The sequence below is a fragment of the Ctenopharyngodon idella genome, chromosome 6 (genome assembly GCF_019924925.1).
Source record: "Ctenopharyngodon idella isolate HZGC_01 chromosome 6, HZGC01, whole genome shotgun sequence".
Taxonomy (NCBI): Eukaryota; Metazoa; Chordata; class Actinopteri; order Cypriniformes; family Xenocyprididae; genus Ctenopharyngodon; species Ctenopharyngodon idella.
In genome coordinates this window covers 7,191,789-7,216,655 of record NC_067225.1, presented here as the reverse complement: position 1 = coordinate 7,216,655, position 24,867 = coordinate 7,191,789, and the positions used below count along the sequence as shown (strand labels likewise).

The following is a 24,867-nucleotide window of genomic DNA, read 5'->3' as shown; positions in this document are numbered from 1 at the left end:
ACAAAAGGAGGAAGATGAACTAGACTGTTACAAGTTCTGAGGAAAATGTGAGTGGTGCTCGCAAGACACTGCCAAGCTGTCATTAGTGATTGGTAGAGTGTTACTATGCCATGGCTACGATGTTCAGAGTGGTTTTTAGCATGATACTATGCGGTTCTGGGTGTGTTCTGGGTTGTTTATAGGTGGTTGGTTAATAATATAAAAAGAGTAATATGAGGCATCTTGGGGTGCACAATATTTTGGTAGCATATCGGCTAACATAACTGACATTTCAGATGTTTTAATATTTCACTGTATTGGTCGATATATTGAATATTAGTTCATTTCCACAGTTTTTAATTTATATCAGCTTTTCCATCATTTAAAGTTAATTTCATAACACTATTAAATACACACTACCATTCAAAACTTTGATATTGGTACGATTTTTTTTAAATGTTTTTGTCTCATATGCTCAAGACTGCATTTATTTGATCAAAAATACAGTAAGAACAGTAATATTGTGAAATGTTGTTACAATTTAAAATAACAGGCTTTCTATTTTAATACATTTTAAAATGTAATATATTCCTGTGATGGCAAAACTGAATTTTCAGCATCATTACTCCAGTCTTCAGTGTCACATGATCCTTCAGAAATCATTTTAATATGCTGATTTGCTGCTCAAGAAACAATCATTGTTGAAAACATTGTAGTCGTGCTGCATAATATGTACGTGGAAACTGTGATATAGTTTTTTTTCCAGGATTCTTTGATGAATAGAAAGTTCAAAAGAACAGCATTTATTTGAAATAAAAATCTTTTGTAACATTATACGTGTCTTAACTGTCACTTTTGATTAATGTGTCCTTGCTTGAATAAAAGTATTAATTTCTTTCCAAAAAATCTTACTGACCCAAAACTTTTGCATGGTAATGTATCTTTAGCAAAATCAAAATTAATATTTTTTTTATAATATTGTGATGCCTGAAAATTCACTTGTAACTTTTAAAACTTTTTTTTAAAGTAGGAAGAATAGTAAAAAATGGTATACAGTGCCAATAATTATTTGTTAATTAATTAATTGTCTTAGCAAAAGAAAAAAGGGAGATAAATAGAGCATAAAGGTAGTGAGTGAATGTTCAATGACCTGAGGGCGAATAAGAGAGAATAAAATTCAGAGGGTCACACGGTTTAGGACTGAGGGAATGGGGTGTGGGTAGGGCTGGCTGACCTACATTCTGCTGGCCTTTCAGTGATCTGCCTGGGTGAATCACACTGCCTCTTTTAAACTCTTACCAACACTTATTATACACTCACACATGCCCTCATTAATAAACATTCTGTGATACCGTTATTAATGATGTACACCCACTTATAAGCACGCATATCATCATATGTTATAATACTGTTCCACATGACACACATACACGCTCAGACACTTCTTCCCTTGTTTGCGCTCTCTATTTTTTTGACCTACATCTTAGGCAGCTCAGTTACGTAACCAGAGTTATGTTGTGCTCTGGAATCCCAGCGCTCCTGCAGATGTTCGAGACAAAACATCTTCTCTTCCTACTCCATTCCTCTCTCTGCCTCCTTTTCCTCCTTGTTCTTCCTCTCCTCATTTTGCTCTTCCTTCTTTCTTGCTCTGCTTTCCTTTTCTGTTCTCGTTTTCCTACTTGTCCTGCCTCTTTGTCACATACACATTCAAAATCTAATTCGAACCCTTTAAGTAAACAGAACATTTTAGGATTTCAAATTTGAAATCCTAAAATGAATCAGAAATATTTATATTCTGCATTATTATTATTTCTATAGGTCACTAATCAAAAGTGTGACTGTGTGAATCTTTGTACAAAAGGTCAGATTTTCTTGCTTCCTTTGCTGTTCTCAGATAACATGGATCATGAGGTTTTGCACAAACCTCTGGAGTTCATGGGGCTGAACCAAATACTAAGACAGCCTGAGTTTTTTAATCTAGGGCTGGGTGATATGGCCAAAAAAATGATCACGATAAGATTGTTCATCAGTCGATATCGATAATTATCGCGATAAATGTAAAATATACAAAGTTCTGTCATGAAACTCTAGATGGCACAGGCTGATAGGTCCTTAACTCAATCTGCTTGCAATCACATCATTCTCTATAAGGCATAGCTGGTTCCTGCTGTATCAGTAGCCAATGAGCTCGCTGCTCAACCTTCAAATTCTGGTCAGTACTTGCAGCACGCTTTCAGAAACCCTCCACCTTCCCCAGCACCACCTTTATAGATCTGCTACGGGTAATTCATGAATGCTATATTGTACAGCAGCAGCATGTCTTACTTGCTCACAGTAGCGTGTCATGTATGTTTTGCCAGCAGCAGCATTAGGGCCCGTTCACACATCGCATCTAAAAACGCGTGGAAAACACCGGCCGTGGCACTTTCTCCTCTTTTCAAAAGCACTTGAGCTTGCGCTCCTGTGGTGTCTGCCATTGCTAAGCAATCATGAGCCACGTTCTCCATGAAGATGAAGAAGTTTCAGCAGAGGATAACTGTATTTCTAGCCCTAGCATTAGCTCTACTACTAGATATATTTACGGAGATAAAAACCCAATAAAGATAAATAAAAACCCACCCTGTAACCTACAGCTATGATCCGCTGTTCGTCCATCTTGGCTTAGCTTTCGATGCGGAAAGGCCAAAGCTGATCAGTTGGTTCTTGTCACATGACCTGCGGTGCGCATGCGGCATTCTGAAAAGTTGAGATTTTTTCATCTCGCTGTGGCGTAGACGCACGAGTGTGTCACCGCATAAACGTCACGACCACATTGCTTCTATTAAGCCCTGGGTATACTTCGTTTTTTTAAATATACGCTAGTTTATGCGCACAATCGAACGCACAGCCTTGCAAAGCATACTTCATTCGACTCGTACGCATTCACAGCCGTTTGATGCATGCACCGTTTTGAGCAATCTCTCGCCACGAGTTACAACCCATGTAAACATCTTGGTTTCATTCATGCTAGAGTTGTAAAAATGAGGGTAATCTCGTCTATGTAGGCCTCCATCGTCACTGTAGCTTGCATGCGTTCCGTTCTGTTTGGTTTATGCAGTTTTTCATTGACTACCTTGTGAATCGACGCCCCCAGGGCATGGTTGCCACCTTGTGTATAAACTAATTACTGCAACAAAAATTAAATGTGCATGTGCTACCTGCGTACAAGTACGCGTGGTTACAAAAATCCGGTGGTGCGTGTACAGTACGAGCGTACTCTTCTGATGACGAAATTTGCGTCACACACACTGTACGCTGACCCTCATGTACATGTAAAAAGTAAACTATACTTTGGGCTTTATGAGAGTGCTTGCCACACGTCTACATTTGAAATAAACTTGAGCACGCAAAAGACGCAACATTTGAACGACCTCTTAACCAACAGCAGCAGCATAGCAGATTTATTTTCTTGATTTCCTAATGCCTCCAGTGAAGTTTGAGCAATTGAACATTAATGATAAATTCTTCTAAAATCTCTGTATTTGCTTGAAATAATATCTGATATTATGCAAAAAGGCTGTTTTCTTTAGATAGGGTGTATGAATCATTAAAGGACTAGACATCATGCACTGCTGCAAAGCATTAAAGAATTCTGATATTTCTCAACTACTAGAACTAGCTTTCAGATGTGTGTAGTGTTCAGTTATTAATAAGATCACAATGCAGCTTTCTGCTTACTCCCCTTCAAGCTCTGCAGGCTGAATGACGTGTCTGCACCTCCACCCTCTCTCTCCTCCCCAACCCTCACTCTCTGAATTCCCCTTCTCTCATCCCTCTCCTCCCCTTCACACTGACCTACTTTTCCACTGACCTGCTTTCGTAAGGTTGCGCATACTCCGAACAAGTAAAAAAAAAAAAAAAAAAAAACAGGGAAAGAGGGGAAAAAAGAGTGAAAAAAGACCAGCGAAAAGAACAAAGCACTGCAGCTCTTGCTAAAAGTCACCTTGCTTTTGTTCTTGCGTTGGCTCTCGCTACCGTAGCAACCGGTAGTGCGGCACAGTTGTTTATTCATGTGACATCATCAACGATACGTTTCTTTAAAGAAAAAAAAATAAATAAAAAAAAATTAGACACATTTTAAAAAAATGTATTGTCTGTTCTGAATTATGGCTCTGTAGTAGTTGTAGTTGTAGTTGAATAATGGTAGAACGGGTAACATTTTTTCAGATGAAGGTTATACGACAGGTTGTGTAAGTACTACGCATGCATATTACTTAATGCCGGACAGGGTAAGTGATATAACAAACTGGCAGTCCACCAGCAGCAATAAATTAATAAATAAATGACAGGTAATTGTTAACGCTTTAAAAAAAAAAAGTGTATCAGAAAAGATCTAGTGGAGAAATCGTGAGGAAGACGAGATGTCATTTCTTGAGGCGGTGGGTAGAAAAGATTGGATTATGACCTGCACTTCAAGCAATTCTTTTTATAATGTCAGTTGATATCAGAACAGTTACATAACTTGTTTTCTGCTCTAGTCTATTTTTTTCATTGAATTAGTCCCTGTACTTTGAGTATTTTCTCCACCAGTGAACAGTGAGACCGGCTACATCATGTTTCTTTCCAATTATCTCACGTTCTTTGAAACGACTTATTTTTATGACGTTAGTCATTTAATCCGTCGATGGGTGTTTGGAGGAGAGAAAATAAAAGCATTTGTATGCGTACTTCTATTCGGTTGCAGCTCCCCGGTTGTGTGTGTGTGTGTGTGTGTGTGTGTGACATAAGTCCTATGACTCGGCCAGTGTTACATCATATTGGATGACTCTTGTGCCCTGCAGGAGTACAATGTGTCCCTATGCATTTGCAAAGCTCTAATTTCAATTAATTTATTGTGCTAGAAATGGAGAGGAACAGTCAAGTTGGAAGCATAAAGTCTGTCTGCTATTCTTTTGGTCTGGTTTTAAATCTTGTGTTGGGATTGTTTATGGTAACACATTCTTATGGGGCATTAAGGCTTGCTGAGTGGTATAAACAACATTAGGCGACTTAAATTCAACATACAACATGGTTTATTTTTCTTTCCACTCCTTTAGTGTCCTTCTGAGCACCTTGACAATTACGCCAGCCTCTTTTAACAAACTTTTTTTTTTTCTCATAAAACTTCAGTAAATACCACACAATACACCAGGGTACAGAGGTGAAATAGATGAACAGGACATGAAAATACATACTGTATCACATTGAGGTGAACAGACAACAGACACAAGAAATATCAACCCAAAAAGAATAATAGCATTGGAATATAAAATAAAATAAAAATACAATATTAATAATTATAATTATTATTATAGAATGCCAAAATAAACTTGATACAAACTTAAAATACTCAAAAGAGAATTTGTCTGTACACTTTTTACATAATGGCCAGTGCCAGGCACCTGTTTGGGAACAATAAACACAGATTGTATAAAATCTGATGAAAAAAATTCAGTGCAGAAGCAGCTTTCAGCTGTGGTAAATTCTACAAAGACAACTAGTGGGACTGGATTTGTGTCTAGGTAACACTTAGTTGTGTGCTGCAGCATTTTACTTTGTTAACTTTTATATGCAACATTTAATGGGTATGATGATGCAATGGGCTACACGCACCAAAGGAGAAACTCCTCAACCGTTTCTTCTCATGAGGTAGCATGTGAGGCGTCTCTGAAACCTGATCACAGAGGACACGACCATCTTGAGATGGCAATGATATATTTTACACTTTGTACAGTCCGCATATTAACTCTGCCTTGGAAGAGACCACCTTGACATTTCTGAAAGGGCTTTTACTCTAATTTGGCCAAATGTCAGGTAGATTGCAACTTTTAAAAAAAGGACTGGTCACAGTGACCTTTGGAGAGGGTCGATCCATCAGGCTCCTTTACATTGATACAGTATAGCAATGTACTGGACAAAAGGTGATTTTCACTGGTTAACGTTGACCTATGAATGACCAAAACACTATGAAGAGAACATTCTGGTATCTCTCAAATGATACAGTGACATAAATACGATGGACTTAGAAAATATAATGGAAGCATCAGACATGAACATTAGGAATAGACTATACAGGAATTCAAACAGTAAGAAGTAGACAGTGTTCGTAGTCTTTCTCCCACTTTTCTACTCTTAAAGATTGACATGTTGACATTTTTCATAAAATATACTGAAATATGATATGTTTAGTCATGTCACAGTATTATAATAATCCAAGTGCTTCAATAATGCTTAAGTCCAAAGGCAGAGGAGGAGAGAGACAGGCATAAATCTGTTGAGGTTTTTCCTTCTGAAATCAGTAGGGAGAAAAGGACTTGTGTCTTCAACTCCGTGAATTGTGGCGAAAACTACTTGGGTTCAGGAACTACCCATCAAATTAGCTAAGCTACGAAACATGGCAGAGATATGTAAATATTCAAAGGTGGAGTCAAAGGTTGCTATACAGAGTTTTGTAGGTTTGTTTTGAAAGAGGAAAAAGATCATTAAAAAGAGCTCAATTTCCTCTTTGTAACTTTTTAAAGTTATAGTTAAGTGCTTCTGAAAGAGAGTGAGAGAACAGAGCTGCATTAAAAGTCACAGAATTGCTCTTGATAAGAAAACGGACCAAGAACATGAGTTACTTTCTTGTTGTTGTTATGTATAAGCAATAGACTTTCATGCAATTAATTGGTACCATTTTCCTTTTTCTTTCTATAGGATGGTAAAGATGACATTTATCAAGTCCTGTTTTAACTCTATTAAAGGATGTGATGTGCCAGTTTCAGTCACGTTTCTTGTTTCTGCTACCTCGTCCTCCTGAGCTCCTCTTCCCGCTTTCCTTCCATCCCTCTTCCTTCTCTCTGGAAGGAAACTGTTGTGTGCAAAGTTCATCTGCTGTGTCACTCTCCCCTTCCTTGGTTCCACAGCTGCTGCCTTGCTGCTGGTTAACCTGTGCTAGTGCCAGGTAGGGGTGCTGAGGCAGAGCGGAATCAGGTGACGTAGCAGCTGTTGTAGCCGGAACGTCTTGGGAGCCACCATTGGATAGTGCTCTATACTTAAGCCTTAGCTTGTGTGGCAGAGCAGTGCCTTTCATTTCACCTTGGTTGTCTCCATACTGGTAAGAATCACTGATGACCATGGTGGGTGAGGATGCTGACTGGTGGACGGCGTGAAATCCACCAGTATCAGAGGAAGAGGATGAGGGAGATTCATCGTCAGTGGAGGCTTCTTTATCTGAGCTCCGTGGGTCTCCGTCGCTAGAGGAGCTGTCCTTGCCTGAGGAGGAGTGCTCTTGGTAGTAGCCATCTGCTCTCGGGCAACCTTCATACGTTAGCTCTGGTGGCTCCTCGTTCAGAGTGCCGAGGTAGGGATTGGACCCCTGGCATACAAGGGCTTTTCTGGCCTCATTGAGCAAATCTGGGGCAAAAGAATTTGGGGTGCTGTCTTGAACCTGACTTCTGCATTGTCCTTGAAAACTCAGGTCTTGTTGCTGTATGACAAACCGTCTGCTCTCCCCGGCATCTGCCTTGCCGTTAGTGAATTCATAGTTTGGTGAATCCAAAGACCTCCTGGCCAGCTGCTGTGCCACCTCTGAAAGAGTCTCTAGACCATCAGGTCTTATTGGTAGACTGCACCCTGTAAAATGAGTGATTTGCCCATTCTGTTGTGTTTGGGATGCCACCTGCTGCTCCATGTCCTCAACCCTTTGGCTCTCAACAGGGTAGGAGCTGCTACCAGAACGAAAGAGGATGACACTTCTTTGGGGCGTGGCAGATGGAGGGGCTGGGTTGTTGACGCCTTCTTGCTCCATTTCTTGAGGTTGGTGAGTCTCCAGTCGTCCGAGACTTTGATGGCTATTGAACATGCCATTAAGAACACTTGCCTCAAGCCTGTTAATGTCCATTCCAGAGCTCTCATGTTTGATGTCAAAGTTTATAGGTTCAGGACTGTCCCGTGAAGATCCATCAGACATGTCAGAGAGTGATCCACGGGGGGAGTACTTGGGTAACGTTGTGTGGCGTTCGCTCCTGGTCGGCTGCTCAGCCTCTGAGGAATCAGAGTTCATCATGACCTGAGAAGCACTAGAGTATCCACTGCTTGAGTAATATGGATTTCCAGAAGTTGCTCCTGTACCATTAGCTCCATTAGTCGCTGCCTCTGAACCACTGCTGATCTGCTGGGTCTTTTCCATGTAAGAGGCAGAGCTTATGAGTCCAAATCTCAATTTCAATTGCAGGAGCTCTGTCTTCAGCCGCACGTTTTCCTCATTCAGTGCTATTACCCTGTTCTCCAGCACCATATCGTTGAGCCGCCGTTTCTCCCTTGACCTCTTTGCAGCCTCGTTATTCTTGCGTCGTTTTTCCCAGTAGGATGCATCTTTTTTCTCATCCGAGATGAACTCCCGCTTCCGTCGACAGGTGGTGTTGGGTTTTGGTTTTATTAGTCGACCTTGACGAGGAGGGCTGGCGATTTGAGGTGATGGTAAACTCTCGCTGTAGTTTGAGAACGTTTCTAATGTGTCCAAGCTGGCACTGTTGTTTTGGGTAGGAAGATTTAAGCTTTCCATTGTGGTCCTATTGAGGCCAGTTTGTATAACTGGCACTTAGTGGACATTGAAAATTAATGTTTTAATACTGAAGAATATTTGTTTCTGATTAAAACTTCAAAAACACACTTAATTCCCAGTATGTACAATGACGTATGAGGTTCTGTTTTTTCCTCCAAAGAGGAAATTCGATGCTCTTTTCCTCCTACTCTATCCAGTCTTCCTTTCAAGTGTCCAGACTGGTCAAAAAGATAAGAAAAAGATGGAAGGCAACAAAAACAACCGTCATTGGATAAGTGTGTTCCAAGTTTTATTTTAGTCCCAGAAAAGGGATAGTCTTCTTTTTTTGTTTAGCTTGCTTTCAGTTCTCTCAGATTTTAGACAACGTAAATTTGTTGACTTGGCAGAACTCCTTGTGACGTGGTAGTATAGGCTGGGATTTCTGTTGGAGAATAAACTTTTTTTTCAAGCACCCCCGATAGATTTTGATCATTCATCAGATCCGTCTCAGCTCAATGTTTTATCCCAGTCTCTGTTGAACAGATCTGTAAAGACAATGAAACAGAATGGGTTTACTGAAATGTGTCCACAAGAATGCACAAAAACAAGTACACCATAAACTTAAAGGTAACAAGAATTAAAGGAGTAGGATTACTTATTATGAATGGTATATTACTTTGAATGTATGAAAGAGTGTTCTACTTTATTGCATTGGTGACAACTCTCTTTTGTCTTTTACTTTGTTGTAGTTGTGTGTACGTAGTTTCGAAGTAATTTTAATCCCTTAAATTAGAACATGTGTTTAACTTTAATATGAGGGTGTGTGAAGTCCTTTTCCTTTAAATTTTCCTTGAAAAGTTTTGATGCTTTGATGATAAATACCATGGACGAATGTCAAATGATGCATTCGCAAAAATGTATTCTCATGTAGTAATTCAGAAACAACCTAGTGTTCCATTTCCAATTTTGGCAGCAACTTAAATGTTCTGCTTTTCCTCTGTCCTATGAGCTCTAGAGAAATGTAGGTCAGTAGAGTAGTGTAGCACAGCGAGTAGGAGATCATGCCGTGCTGCAGTACACTTATTGTGTAAGATACTGCACTGTCACATAATCAGAGACACCTGACTGACTGCCAGGACTGCAGGGAACTAAAGGTGTGGAATATCCGGAATAACCCTCATTCTCTTTGCATCATTTATTTGTGATCCAAACATCATTTATTGACATTGTAACTAAGAACATTCCATTTATTATAAATGAGTACATAATGTACATAACTACCTTTTTAAATGACTTCTTATTGTGCTATTTTTATGATACCTTTTTGTTAAGATTTGTGCTTTATTCTGCAATAGAGAATGTCTTTTTGTTTGCTGTACTTAAACCATTAGGACCTTTGTCCTTGATTTGTTAGCTCATCCGATTTTGCAGCTCATCGTGAGAATCTGAGTTCATGTTACATAACTGCACACAACTATTGCACCATCGCTAAAACACAACCTCAATATTCAGCATTCTCATAGTTCAACAGTAAAAAGAGGAAGAGGAACAAAAAAGTACAACACAAACAGCCCATTGTTCTTAAAAGCAAACATAGAACTTTGCCTATGCCTGTTTTGTTTAAGCCCGATTGAATGTTCCCTTATCTTTAACCACATGAGTGAGTATTACTTTGTATTTCTAAATTTGTGGGTAACTTTGCCCACTGTGGTTAGACCAACAGCATTTTGGGGACTAAGCATCCAGAAAACATGGAAGCGCAAAGCATGGTCCCATGCATGACCATTTTTCCGTAGGAACGCAAATGAGAGCACGGGGAGGGTGGTGGACGTTGTGCGCGTGTGTCCCACTGACCTAGAAACCGGCTGCTCCGTAAACACGCTGCGTGCGCGCACTGCATTCAATGCTATGCTGTAAAATAGGTCAGTGGGGCGGCAACGGTGTGTGCGTCCGCGGGTGTGTGTCTGTGAGAGAGTGCGTCTGAGCAAGAGGGGAGGAATTATAGTGGCTACCAAAAATAGTGTGCTTGGGTGAGGGAGGAGTTAAGGATTCCAAATGGGGGATGAGAGAGGAATTTACCAGCACTGCGGAGGTACGAGAAAAAAAAAAAAGAGCAAATACGTCAGCATTAGAATATTAGATTAAAGTGGGCTATGATTCACGCCAGTGATGCACTAATACGCATCAAACGCACTAGCATTTTCCTGTAACACATTGAGAAAGGGAGGAAGATTTCAAAATTTGGGATTCTGCTCTTACACCACAAGGCTTCTCTGAGTCCAGCTTTTGTAATATGTGAATCAGAGCAGATCAGTTCAGACTGCAGGTTGTGGCTCGATGCCAGATTGTTATCACAGTTGAGGATCATTTTAGGACATGCTGAGCTAAGTTTAGACGCTTAAGTTACTATAAATACAGTGTCTGTAAACCTTTATTTTATGGTAGATAAGTGGCTTAGGATAGTAATGGTGGTTAAAGAAAAAGGGGGAAACATAACCATCCTAATGATATTTTGACCACATGCACATTTGTGTTATTGGTTCCCTCAGCTTGTTTACTTTTCCTCTTCCAAGAATTAAGAGTCTACAGTTGAGGAAAAAGAGCTTAAGGTCCAGTTAAACACACAGTTATGCACTGTCCCACATGGATAGTGTTTACAGCTGGAAGCCTCCCTGCATGTGTTCGCCCAGTCACATGCAAGCAGAACTGTTACGCCTCTAGTCTTCCTTCTAACCTAAAGGCCAAGTAGGCCAGTATGACTGTGAGATAGTGTTTTGGCTAGACTCTTAATTACAGGGGTTAATGCTGAAATCACAATAGCTGTCTATGAAAATCAAATTCACACAAAGTTTGACAGAGACTAGGATACCCTTCAGATTAGTTTATGTCGTGGAGGAATAAACTCACTACCTGCATGTCTTTTGAATGCTTATTTGGTTTTCGGACTGATGCTCCATATTGTAAGAAGTTTGGGAGCACTGTGAGGCAGTTTCAGATTCCTGGCATTGCTGAATGGGGAGTGGTGGAATTGTTAAGGGGCATAGTGTACTTAGTTTGGGAGTAGGTCAGTTTTTATAAGCCAAGCATGCAATGAGGATTGCATCACAATTTTGTCCCCACAATATAGACAAATAAATTATTAAACATTTGAATGGTTTAGACATTAGTCTGCTTGTAACTAAACCTGCCTCTCTTTCCCAACCAAAAGTTTTACGTCGCTTCACATTGCACAATATAACACGAGATAGGCACTCACATTACGAGAATTAAATTCCCTATCGTGACAGGATTTTTGAATATCTCGCGCCATCTAAGGAAGGTCTTTCTCTGCTTGCCAATGAACATCGTGCAACTCAACAACCCTTCGCGTGGCATCGCATTATCCTGTCAGGAGATGCAATCCGCCACGCGTTATTTTACAACCATATGCGTTGTACGAAACGCTGCCTTGCAACTTACTTATTGTAATGCACGGCAATGGTGCCACCGCAATGCACAGACATTAACTGACCCACAACCACTCATGCTTTTGGATTTCGTAATGATCACCACCTCCCCCACGCCACGACCGTCTCGCCTTGACATTGAATGTGAATATGTATGCAATGCACAATGCAAGATAATCTGTTGCTACCTTACAGTCTACAACAGGCAAACATAAACAATAAATAAACAACCATTGAAAACCACTGAAATTCTCAGTCAGCGAAGCGTTTGAGAGCCATGCAGACCCTGAGTCGGTTTCCATGTGAACAATAACATGCCCTGACCACGTTGCAAGGTAAGAGCCTAGCCTACAACTGTTTAGCCTGCTACAAGCTCCGTAAAACACAATACATTCAGCACATATTATGAAATATTATATGATAAACGGGCTGCAGTTGAACTTACCTATGTGAAATGGCGCATTCGTTTAGTTAAACGGAAGAATCCTCTTTTATTCTTTAATAAATCGCACGTCCGCGCCTCTATGTGCCGTTTCTCGTCCCGATTCTGGTCTTTCTTCCTATTACAACTTCAGTCTGGGCTGAAAATGTCCCGCGTGGGTCGTGATCCACTCGCCGGCTTTGTGTCGATTAATATGACTCCCTGAATGTGCTGCTATTCGCCGTCTATCTCTCCCTCCCTCTTCGTCCTTGTGTTATGTCGGAGGCTTTGCTCCAATTTTCCTCTCTTACACACACGTACACACACTCTCTCCTCTTGTCGTCCTCGAATGTGTGTTAGTAGGTCAGCGGTTGCATAACACGGAGCTTTGGGTGCCTAGTCACGTTTTTGTTGATCATGACGATACACAAGCCTCCGCTCCTGCCGAAATGACCGAAGAGACCGGGGACGGAGATGGACAAAAAAGCTCTTCTCTGGTTCCTTGTAACGACATTCACCTCATACACCGATCACATATAGGCTACGGCAGCAGCAGTGTGCAGTTGCTCCAACACGCCTCTGTGTATCAACAGCTTCTCTGGAAGAAGGAGGTTACGAGAATGGTAAACTGTTGCGTAAATATTCACAATTACATAAAAGACAATTTGGCTCAAAGGAAGTGTCATTTGATTACAAATTCAATGCTAACCAAAGAAACATTCTATATTTATAATTGAATATCTATCTATCTATCTATCTTTACAGATAATTCAGCAATTAATAGCCTTGTGCTCAAGGTCATGACCCTGAAAGGTGTTTTAAAAAAATGTAATGCTGATATTTCTGTACATTTTCAGTTTTTAGTGGTTTACTGAATAAAATCATGTATTGACTATTAAAGACTGTTCTAACAAATTATAAAACTATAGACACAACTTCAAGTCTTTTTAGTAAAATATTATGTTCTCTAAAAGGTTATATCAGACATATTAATATAAATCTAATAATAAAATATTAGAAAATTAAAATGATAATCTGGAGGATGTATATTATTAGTGTAAATGTAGTATATGTATGTTACTATTTACACTGGGTTGCAAATTAGTAAGTGCGGTGTAACAATACATAGGGTGAATTCAGGCTGATTTTGACACTTTTTCCATGATCTCAATCAACCTGAATTCACCCTTCAATTGTGGTAACACTTTATTTTGATGGTCCACTTTAGACATTCTACTAACTATAAGTAACTTTGCAACTACATGTCAACTATCAGTCATTAGAGTATTAGCAGACATAGCTGCTTAATATCTGCTAACACTTTATTTTGATGTTCCCCAACAGACATTCTACTGACTATAAGTAATAACTTTGCAACTACATGTCAACTTATTCTACTAAACCACACCCTAATAACACCTAACTCTTTATTTTACAGTGTCATTGTTACATATGTGACATGTAGTTACTATAGTAATAACTATAAATTATGCATAATTACATGCAACTAACCCTAAACCAAACCAAACCCTAATCCTAACCCTATAGCAAGTATATGTAGTTACTTAATAATATGCAGTACTTAAATGTATAATTACAGTGTAACAAAGACACCTTAAAATAAAGTGTAACCCCTAACTCTAACCTAACAGTCTAATACTCTGAGAGTGATATGTAGTTGCAAAGTTACTTAGTATGTCTAATGTGGACCATCAAAATAAATTGTAATTTTAAGTAAATAGCAGTTAAATACACATAATATGACATATTGAAATATATACTAAATTGTAAGTAGTAATGAGCCTAATATATATATATCCTGCTGCCAAAGGATTAGTTTGCTTTCAAATGAAAATTATCCCAATCTTTACTCACCCTCAAGTCATCCTAGATGTATATGACTTCCTTCTGATGACCACAATCGGAGATCCTGACGCATCCGAGCTTTATAATGGGAGGCGGAAGGCGGTCTGGCGGAAGCTGGATATTTTACTTCATAACTTGTTAAATATGGATATATTTTTCTTACACAAACTCATCGCTTTGCTTCAGAAGGCCTTTATTAACCCCCCGGAGCCATGTGGAGTATGTTTATGATGGATGGATGTGGATAGAGACACTTTTTTCAGCTCATACTCGTTGATCCCACTCACTGCCATTATAAAGCTCAGATGCGTCAAGATATTTATTAATATATCTCTGAATGTGTTCATCAGAAAGAAGGAAGTCATATACACCTAGGATGGCTTGAGGGTGAGTAAAGCTTGGGGTATTTTTCATTTGAAAGTGAACTAATGAAGTGTTATTTAGTTTTAGTTCCACATTTGATTTTCAGTTGCCCAAAATTGCATTTTATTTCCGGCAGGACAGCTTGTTTAAGAAGGTATGTCTTGTACATAGCCTGCCTCTTGCAAAACATGATATAGGCCACATTACACGCATACATTTACAGACATTTGGTTATGTGGTTTTTTTTTCCAAGTCACATATTACACAACATGAATGAGTAGGTTCTTCCTGTTTTACTCAAATTCTTTGACCTGAACATATCGGCAACAGTACAGTTCTCAGAAAATGCTAATTATACATAAACAAACGGTTAACGTCCTCTCTCAGAGAACAAGTGTAGGGTATTCCAACCGTTTACTCAGTTTAAATCATTAGATAACTGTTTAAAGGGATAGTTCATCCAAAAATGAAAATTCTGTCATCATTTACTCACCCTCAAATTGTTCCAAACCTGTATGAATTTCTTTCTTCTGCTGAACACAAAAGAAGATATTTTAAAGAATATGGGTAATCAAACAGTTGATGGAACCCATTGACTTCCGTAGTATGGGGGAAAAAATACTATAGAAGACAATGGAGTCCATCAACTGTTTGGTTACTGACATTCTTCAAAATATCTTCTTTTCATACAGGTTTGGAAAGTATGGTAGTACAATTCAAGTATGGTAATACAATTGTTTTGTATGTGAACCTTAAGAACATTTTGATACAAATCAACTCAACTATTTGTGTATTTTTACCAGTGGCACCAATATTTTAAAGCCAGCTGCAACAATCTTTTAACATGTGACCTCTTGCTCTGTGCAGAACATCCTAGTGAAGTGCTAGGATCAAGAGGGTCGCAGTAGGAGACATGCCAGTTTTAGCCCTCCGCCGCCAGCCCATGCTCTCCCCCCTTCATCTGTTGCGGTGCTGACGGACACTATGCAGATTGGGGGTGTTGGCCTTGAACTTGCCTTTCCCTCCCCCTCCGCATTCTCCCCCATTCACTCACAGCTGCGTCTGCTACAGTTCCCTAGGCAACCGTTATGCTGCCTGCCTAGCAACTGGTTCCCCCCACCCCCCCTCCCTCCTTGCAGATAGAGAGGGGTTGATGAGGGGTGCTGGGAGAGACAAAGAACCCAATGTGTGTTTATCTAATGTGGATCATGGAACAGGAAGCAGTGTAGGCATCCTCTGTGAAGCTGTATTGTCTACTTGCCGTTCCACTAGTAGATCTGAGATCCAAGGGGAGCAGATGTTAGTAGTTATGAGTGGGGGCAATAATATGAAATCCAGCCAAATTCATAAAAGCAGAACACCTAATAAAAATTACACCTCAGTGTTTCAAATCAAGACCATCTTTATGTTGTAGATGTGCATATTGTTTATTGGTATGTTTGTAGTTAAAGTACAGGTTAAAAACACAAATTTTATTACGTCATAGTTAACAGCCAACCAATGGTAGTGCCCCCACATGGTAACATTTGAAACATGAGGCATGTTAAGTGTTTTATAATTAATTAAATAAATAATTAGGTGTTAATTAAATAATTAAGTGTTGTTAATAATAATAAAAATAACTGTGTCTGTTAAAAAAAACTTCGTTTTTAAAGATAATTTAGCCATTACTAGTCTTGTGTTCAAGGTCATGACCCTACAAGGTGTTTACTGCATAAAATCATGTATCAGGATTGACTATTAAAGATTGTTCCCTTCTGACCTAACAAATTATAAGATTGGAGACACTTAGTACTTTTAGTAGAATATTATGTTTGATACTATATCAGACATATATTATTATTATTATTATGAATTATTAGCAAATTAAAATGATAATCTGGAGCATATGTATTAGTAGTGTAATTATAGTATATTATAGCAGTACAGTGCCTATAGAAAGTCATCATACCCTGTGAAAATATTTACCTGTTGTAAACAGTACACCCTGGAAAATAAAATAAATTAAGTCTACCTTTTTTGAGCTGTATGTACACATTATAATCCTCATCATCAAAGTGAAAATAACATTTTAAAACATTCTGAAGGATTATTAAAAATTAATTAGTGAAATACCTGGTTTGGTAAAGTGATCAGCCCCCTCAGCAATGGGTATACTTCGTTTTTTTTTACTCGTACGCTAGTGTAAATATGTGTGCATATGATACGCAGTTTTTCACATGCATATGATATGCACTTTACGTGTAATATGCATGAACCCCACAACACTAATCCTTCCCAAAAGTACCAAGCGTATTAAATACACGCCAAAAAGTGTGTATCATATGCGCGCGAAAAAATGCATATCATATGCATGCCAAAACTCATTTTGGCATATATATATTCCACGAAATTACACACGTACTATTAATACGCATTCTCATGTGATCGGATTATGCACGGTTACAAAAATCAGGCGGTGTGTGTACAGTACACGCGTACTCTTCTGATGATGAATTTCATGTCACTCGCATTGTACGCTGACCCTCGCGTACGCGTAAAAAGTGAACTATACTTTGGGCTTTAGAGTATACCATTATAAACTTGCTCAGTTGCAACCATTCAACTTCCAGACCAAACACCAGGCTAACTGCCCCACTTGACATCAGTTGTAGTGGTTTAGCTTTAGCTTTCCCTTTGAGTACTGTTTAAAGCAACATTAAGAAGTTGAAAGCATATGCCACCACCAACACATTGCCTATATAAGGCCGTCTGTCCAAACTGGATGACCGAGCCAGGAGGACATTGATCAAAGTAGCTACCAAGAGGCCAAAGGCAACTTTGAAGGACTTACAAGGCTTTATGGCTGGGACTGGTCGGTCTGTGCATGTGACAACTATCTCACAGGCTTTACACAAACCTGTCCTGTATGGCAGGGCGGCAAGAAAAAAGCCTTTCCCGAAAAAGTGCCACACCCAGTCTTGTTTGTGCAATGCAAAAACACACCTGGAAGACTCTGATGCCTTTTTGGACTGAACTCCAAGCTCTATGTTTGGCGATAAGTAAACAGCACACCGCCCAAAACACACCATGCCTACTGTGAAGCATGGTGGTGGCAGCATTGTGTTGTGAGGTGTTTCTCTTCAGCAGGGATTGGGCGAGTGGTCAGGATTGAAGGGAAAATGGATGCTGCCAAGAACATCCAAATTCTTGAGGAAAACCTGCGTCCCTCTGCTTGACAGCTGAAGATGGGCAACAATGATCCTAAACATACCGCCAAAAGAACAAAGCAATGGCTTAAGGATAGGAAGGTGAATGTCCTTGAGTTGCCAAATCAGAGCCCTGACTTAAATCCGTTAGAAAATGTGAATGGACTTGAAGAGAGCAATCCATTGCCACTCACCACAGAATTTGAATAAACTCGAGAAATTCTGCAAGGAAGAATGTGAAAATATTTCCCAGGTGTGCAAAGCTAGTACAGACATATCCAAAAAAAGATTAATGGCTGTAATTAAAGCAAAAGGTAGCTCTATGAAGTATAAAATCAGGGGACTGATGACTTTTCCAAACCTGTTATTCTAGTTATTCTGTTTTGTTTTTTGTTGTTTTTTTTATTAATTTTCAGATCTGTTTCAGAACTTTTTTTTTTTTTTTGAAAGGCAAAATTTGTAAATGAAGTTTTGATTTCAGGTTGTACAACAAATAAAGTAACTATTTCAAAGGGGTATGATGTAAATGTATTATTATTATTATTATCATTTCCATTTCATACTTTTCAAATTGACTCTTTGACCCCTTACCCCCTATTAACATGGCTGCTTTACACATTAAATTTATGCGTTTATTCATACACAACAGATAAACCAAGCACAGATCAACCCAAACATCTGCCCGAAAGCCAGAAAACTCTGAGTCTGTACAGAATACAGTGCACAATTTAGGCGAATGAGCCTGTAAACCTTTTGCTTCGATCCACTGCTGCTTGCTTGTTTCTTTTTTGCAATGCTTTGCATGTTTAACGTTGAGCAAAAATGCATTCGTGAATCAATAACTTTGTCTCCCGCTGCTTAAAATAGCAACAGAAGTGCTGATGTTGACATTGAACTGTCTCGCAGACACTGGAACTGTGGGAATCTCTAGAGGAAATAAATTCAGAAATTGTTGTTTCTTTCTGCTCTACTACTCGCTCCTTGGTATAAGAACACCATTCCATGCGTAAACGAATGTTTCTTTTAGCTTTGCATGTTGAAGTCACACCTTACTATAGGGAATCAATGACTTTCACTCTCACATCTTTAAATAGCCGTTTGGATGCTGACGCTGCCATTGAAGCTGTTGCTGTAATCAGCCACTTAGTCTTCAGCACTGTGGGAGCCAAATAGACTGTTGCCCCGCAAAGAGCTGCTTGTGATCAGTCAACTACTGAGTATATGAGGTTCATGTGCTTTGGCTACCAGAGTTAAATGTTTAAAATGGCAAATAAAAAGTATATTTTACTATATAAGTATGTACAGTTCTGCTCTGCAAGATGCTTATTAAAAAATTTTAAAATAAGGACAATTGAGGTAGGTTGCTGCAGTCATCGATGCTGGAAGAGGCAACTCAAAATATTATCAACCCAGACTGCATTTGATCAAAAACACAGTAAGGGAGTAATATTGTGGAATACTACTACGATTTTCTATTTGGATATTTTTAAAAATATAATTTATTCCTGTGATGCAAAGCTGCATTTTCAGCATCATTACTCCAGTCTTCAGTGTCACATGATACTCCAGAAATTATTTTAATATGCTGATTTGCTGCTCAAGAAATAACATTTCTTATGATTATTAATACTGAAAATGGTTGTGCTGCTTAATATTTTTTGTAGGAACAGTGTTGCATTTCTTCCTCAGGATTCTTTGATGAAAAGAAAGTTCAAAAGAACAGCATTTATTTAAAATAGAAATCTTTTGTAACATTATAAATGTTTTAACTGTCACTTTTTTGACACTACTGTCACTGTCACGTTTTAAATGGATCCTTGCTGAATAAAAGTATTAATTTCTTTAAAAAAAAATCTGTAACACACCTTATTTTAGTGTCCATGTTCTTACTGCATAACTACATGCAACTAACCCTTTTTCTAACCCTAACCTTATAGTAAGTAAAAATGTATAAAAAAAATCAAATATCATATTGTGATCTATATTGTGGACTTTTGTGTGTTCTACCACTTTCACCAGAGGCTTTTTTTAATCTCAGATCTTTTAATAACAGACCCATGGTTTAAATCAGATTTTCACTTCCTTTCTTTCTGAGTAAAAAAACAAAAAAAGTGTGCACTTTATTCATGAAACAAGAATCATTTTTGCCAGATGTGTGAAATGAATGTAAAAAAGACCAATGCTTTATATCCCATGTGCATTTAAACGGAGTAAACCAAAAGTCCTTAAACAGAAATGTAATGAAAACATAACAGGCTCTGAATAGACACAGAAAAGGTTTCAATTTTATTTCATTGTAAAACTGTAATGTTGAGTGTTAAACAAAGCACAATATGCCACAACCGTATACAAGAGAAAACAGCAGAGCTTTTGTTTTCACAATATTTCTCATTTAATCTAGCACGTCATAAACATTACTAGTGGCGCAAACAGGCATGTGAAAATTTCACAAGAATGAAAAAAACTATTCCAGTGAACAATCAGCTGGCTTCTTATATTTGTCTGTAACAATCAGAAAAAGGAGCTTCTTTCTTTGGATAGGTCAGAAGTCATGTGTCACAGATTCAATCTCAGTTCACTGCTGCTTTTGAGAGAGCAGTTTTTTGAGCTCGGCCACTTCTTCAGTCAAAGCGCTAAGCTGGAATCTGATAGCACTGTGACTTTCTGTACATCTGTGAATTGAAGAGTTATTCTGATGTGCTGTTGAACAAGCTGATGGCACTGTGTGTGTCTGCGGCCTCCATAAACCCTCTGTCCACTCACACCCAGCTGTAGACTGAGACTGTGAAGAGGAGAGATTTTCCACCTCAGCACCTTCAATTCTAGATGGCGTCTTGAAACGCAGTTTATGAGGAAGACCTTTCATATTGTTCTCTTGCCAGCCTGAATTCGCATCCACTTCTGCAACACGACCTGGCTGTTCATCACCTCTATAAGGTCCTCTAATATGTTCACCTACAGTATCATCTGAGAGCCCTGGGCTTCCAATGCTTGATCCTCCAGGGATGAAGATCCCATAGTTTTGCTGTGAGTTTGAAAACAGTTGTTCATGGGTAGGTTGTGGGTTTGTGTTGGGGCAGTAGCAGGGTACTGCTGGAAATGGTTGGTTATATGAACCATGTGAGCAGATCTGTGAATCTGTGGGATTTTTGATCAAACCGAATCTGAACTTAAGTGCCAGTATCTCAGCTTTCAGGCGTGCGTTGTCCTCAAGAAGAGCCAGAACTTTGTTCTCTACCACCATGTCACTGATGCGGCGTTTCTCACGTGAACGCTTGGCAGCTTCGTTGTTCTTTTTGCGCTTGTCCCAATAACCTTCGTCTTTGTTCTCGGCAGGGATAGACTCACGTTTGCGGCGCAGTGTGATACTGCCAAAGGTCTCTGAACTTTTTTGGCGTCTCAGACTTCTGGGATGGATAAGAAAAGAGCCGGCTAGCATGCTGCTGGACACTGTTTCCTCTGTGAAGGATACAACACCATCCTGATTTACTGGATCAGGTAGTCCTTTAGGGTACATCACTCTCTGTTCTGCCAGCGTGACACTTTGGTCCCTCATGCTGTGAGTCAGGGGTTTAAATGAATGTGTGAAATCTCAAGACACTCACAGGTCTTGTAATGATGGCATTCGAGAAACTCTCTTTGTTGCCGTCCTGAAGACCTTTAGCTCCCCCTAGTGGCTGAGTGCGGAGATAAAATTGAGGCGTTAATAGGCTCACATATTACATAACTGTGTAGCAATATGGCAAATTTAAAACAAAGGCATATTGTAATATCTTTAGAAAATATGAACATAAAAAAAATTAATTAGAATTTTATATTCTAATTAACCACAGTTTTGAAGGTTGTGGCTTAAAATATCACTTTTAATTCTCAATAAATAAAAAAGCAATCTTTTTAAAAACTACAGTTTTATCAGAACAATAAAAATCTGATATTTAGATTTTCTTTATACAAAGTCATGAGTGACTAAAAAACTTTATAGCATGACTCAAATAATATTTAACATTTACATTGAGGAATATATTTGACAACTTTTGAAAGTAATGTAAAGTAAAACACAGTGATGTTGTATCTATAATCAGAGCTAAGGTAAGATTTAAAATTGTAGGCATGCTAGTCATGTTAACACAAAATTGTACGCGCTATTGCCGAATGTGGTGTTTTCTTAGAAACGCGCTAACTAACGATTAGGATGTTTTATTACGCTTTTAGTGATTATTTCAAAGTCTGAGGCTTTTTGCAAAGTACTACGTACAAATAGCCTGTACTATGGACGATCATTTACGGCCAATCACGAGCTGTTAAAATTACTACATCTGCTTACCTTCCAGTAAAACGCTTCTTAAAATCGGAAGATGCATGTCAAGAGAAAAACGACGTCCTCCTTGTAGTGAACGAAGTTGTCTGTCCTCATCTGTAAACTGCTGCTCATCTCTCTCTTTCTCTGAAGGGTTTATCTCGGGTCGCGACTCTCGAGGTCAACTGGTTTGAACTCTGCGTCAGACTGAACAACGAACGCAACAGGCGCGCGCGAGATGCACCTCAGCGCGGGATTACACACAAACAAACCGAATACAAAAATATCTCCGTTTGAAAAGATATTATCACATCGTTAAGGGCAGCAACATACAAATGTTCAAATGCTGGCAGTGTTTTGAATTGTTTTGACATGTAATATTTGTAACATACAGTATTCTTATTCTATTTATTTATGGTCATGTTGACATACTTGGTAGTAACAGAAACATATGATCTCTTGATGTAATTAGACTAGATTAAAGTAATATTCCAGGTTCAAGTTGAGCCCATTCAACAGCATTTGTGGTATATTGATGATTACAGCCAAAAATATTTTCAACTCATCCCTCATTTTCTTTTAAACGGCAAAATCGAGTTTACATTTTCGGTGAATGGGACCAGTTTTGGAGGATTTAAAATATGAAGCTTATATTATAAAATCCTCCATTAATACTTCTGTTAAAATGTATAATTTGCACTGTAAATATATTAATTGTAGTTTTTTAGGCCTCATTGTCTTTCATTATAAGTGCCTCAGTGTAACGTTTTTTTTTAGTTGAAAGAAAGTTTAAATTCCTTATCTATTCCTAATCTGATATTCCTAAATTCCTAATCTACATTAGTGCTGTTGATTAAAATTAACTTGTGCTGAACCTGGAATATTCCTTTATCTAAAAGCTTGTAGCCGATCTTGAATTCTGAACCATTCTAGTCGGTCCCAGATCTATTTCACAGGGCAAGTCAAAATTTTTGGTCCTCTACAGAAGGTTGTATATGTGCTGCTGGAATATCTGTTAAAACCCTAACCTGCATTCTTAACTTAGCTGCTCTAAACTATTTCACCTGCAGTGATACCAATCAGAAACATCACCTTTTTATGTCAGAATCAAGTTTTAACCAAATGAATCAGCACAATAGCCATGTTGAATGGAGAAAGAGCTTAAGAGGAGTGATTTAGTTGATGTGTAATCCTGCAGAGCTCCTTACCGACCGTACAAGCTTGCTGTACTTTCTGCATCTATGCTATACAGTGCACATGCTGTTATTTGCCAAGCTTTAAATGCAGCATTCAGTTTTATAAATTATATGACAAAATGTAACAGAACATCCCTGGTCTGTCTCTCTGTCCACCAAGGGGTCCTTGGCTTGCAAAAGGTTGAATTGGTAATAAAGTAGATTCAATTATTCTAATCCTTGAGAGGACAGATATACAAATATAGTCTTGCATAGGTCTTGAAATGAACCGTTGTCCTCAGACAGCCAGAGATAAACAACATAAAGACCCTTTGTAAAGCAGCTCTTCATTGAGTTACACTGTAACAAAGCATGCAATGAAAATCTCATTCCTGTACTCAACCTGTACTCTTTCTTACCTTAAAGAACCTTCGCCCTTAACTAATAGAGTATGCGTGGGCAACCAATTTGATCATACTTAACCAAATTATTAATGATTTGTAAATCAAGAGAGTTTCAATTTATTCCAAAAGTAGTAAAGCAATTACTAGGACTGACATTGGTCTTAAGTAGTCAGTTCAGCAGAACATCAATAATTGTAAAATGTCACATTCAGATATCAGAATATGCAGATATGCTCCAAAATGTGCAAAGAACTGGAAAAGAGAAATGATGCATAAAATAGCATTCTTTTTTGTCCATTTACATTTAAAGGTGCAATCTGTAAAATTTGGGAGGATCTATTGACAGAAATGTAATATACATAACTATGTTTTCAGTGGTATATAAAGACCTTACATAATGAACCGTTATGTTTTTATTAGCTTAGAATGAGCCATTTATATCTACATACACTGCAGGTCCCCCCTCCATGTCAAGTCACCATTATGCGGCGGCATGTTTCTACAGCAGCCCTAAATGGACAAACACTCTACAGAGCGCGTTTCGTCACTATGTTGTTCTTCTTCTAAATCGTTCGTGTTTTTAGAGGCAGCTTGCATCGTCACTACGTTGAATATGCAAGAAGTAGTAGTAGTAGTAGTAGTCGTCTGGTTTATTAAAGGGTTAGTTCACCCAAAAATGAAAATTCTGTCATTTATTACTCACGCTCATGCCGTTCCAGACCCGTAAGACCTTCATTAATCTTCGGAACGCAAATTGAGATATTTTTGTTTAAATCCGATGGCTCCGTGAGGCCTACATAGGGAGCAATGACATTTCCTCTCTCAAGATCCATAAAGGTACTAAAAACATATTTCAATCAGTTCATGTGAGTACAGTGGTTCAATATTAATATTATAAAGCGACAAGAATATTTTTGGTGCACCAAAAACAACAAAATAACAAATTATTTAGTGATGGCCGATTTCAAAACACTGCTTCAGGAAACTTTGGAGCATAATGAATCAGCGTGTCGAATCCGCAGTTCGGAGCGCCAAAGTCACGTGATTTCAGCAGTTTGGCGGTTTGACACGCGATCCGAATCACAATTCGACATGCTGATTATGCTCCGAATCTTCCTGAAGCAGTGTTTTGAAATCGGCCATTTGTTTTTTTTTGGCTCACCAAAATTATTCTCGTCGCTTTATA

The 24,867-nt window shown here is 38.7% G+C and overlaps 2 protein-coding genes across 3 annotated transcripts; both read right to left on the bottom strand.

The window, feature by feature from the left end:
- Window positions 1-5,007: 5,007 nt before the first annotated feature.
- On the bottom strand, window positions 5,008-12,644 carry nfil3-5 (nuclear factor, interleukin 3 regulated, member 5). The gene is made up of 2 exons (XM_051897700.1): window positions 12,413-12,644; window positions 5,008-9,066 (listed from the first exon to the last, which is right to left on the bottom strand). The coding sequence occupies exon 2, from the start codon at window positions 8,540-8,542 to the stop codon at window positions 6,758-6,760; it is 1,785 nt and encodes a 594-aa protein (XP_051753660.1). The 5' UTR covers window positions 8,543-9,066; window positions 12,413-12,644; the 3' UTR covers window positions 5,008-6,757.
- Window positions 12,645-20,068: 7,424 nt separating this feature from the next.
- On the bottom strand, window positions 20,069-23,549 carry nfil3-3 (nuclear factor, interleukin 3 regulated, member 3). 2 transcript variants are annotated; one of them, XM_051897716.1, is made up of 3 exons: window positions 22,130-23,549; window positions 21,411-21,482; window positions 20,069-21,264 (listed from the first exon to the last, which is right to left on the bottom strand). In XM_051897716.1, exon 3 carries the CDS (start codon window positions 21,242-21,244, stop codon window positions 20,381-20,383), a length of 864 nt encoding a protein of 287 aa, XP_051753676.1. In that variant the 5' UTR covers window positions 21,245-21,264; window positions 21,411-21,482; window positions 22,130-23,549; the 3' UTR covers window positions 20,069-20,380. The 2 variants fall into 2 exon arrangements, with proteins under 2 accessions (XP_051753676.1, XP_051753675.1); XM_051897715.1 differs by having other exon boundaries at window positions 20,069-21,482; window positions 22,130-23,544.
- Window positions 23,550-24,867: the final 1,318 nt, after the last annotated feature.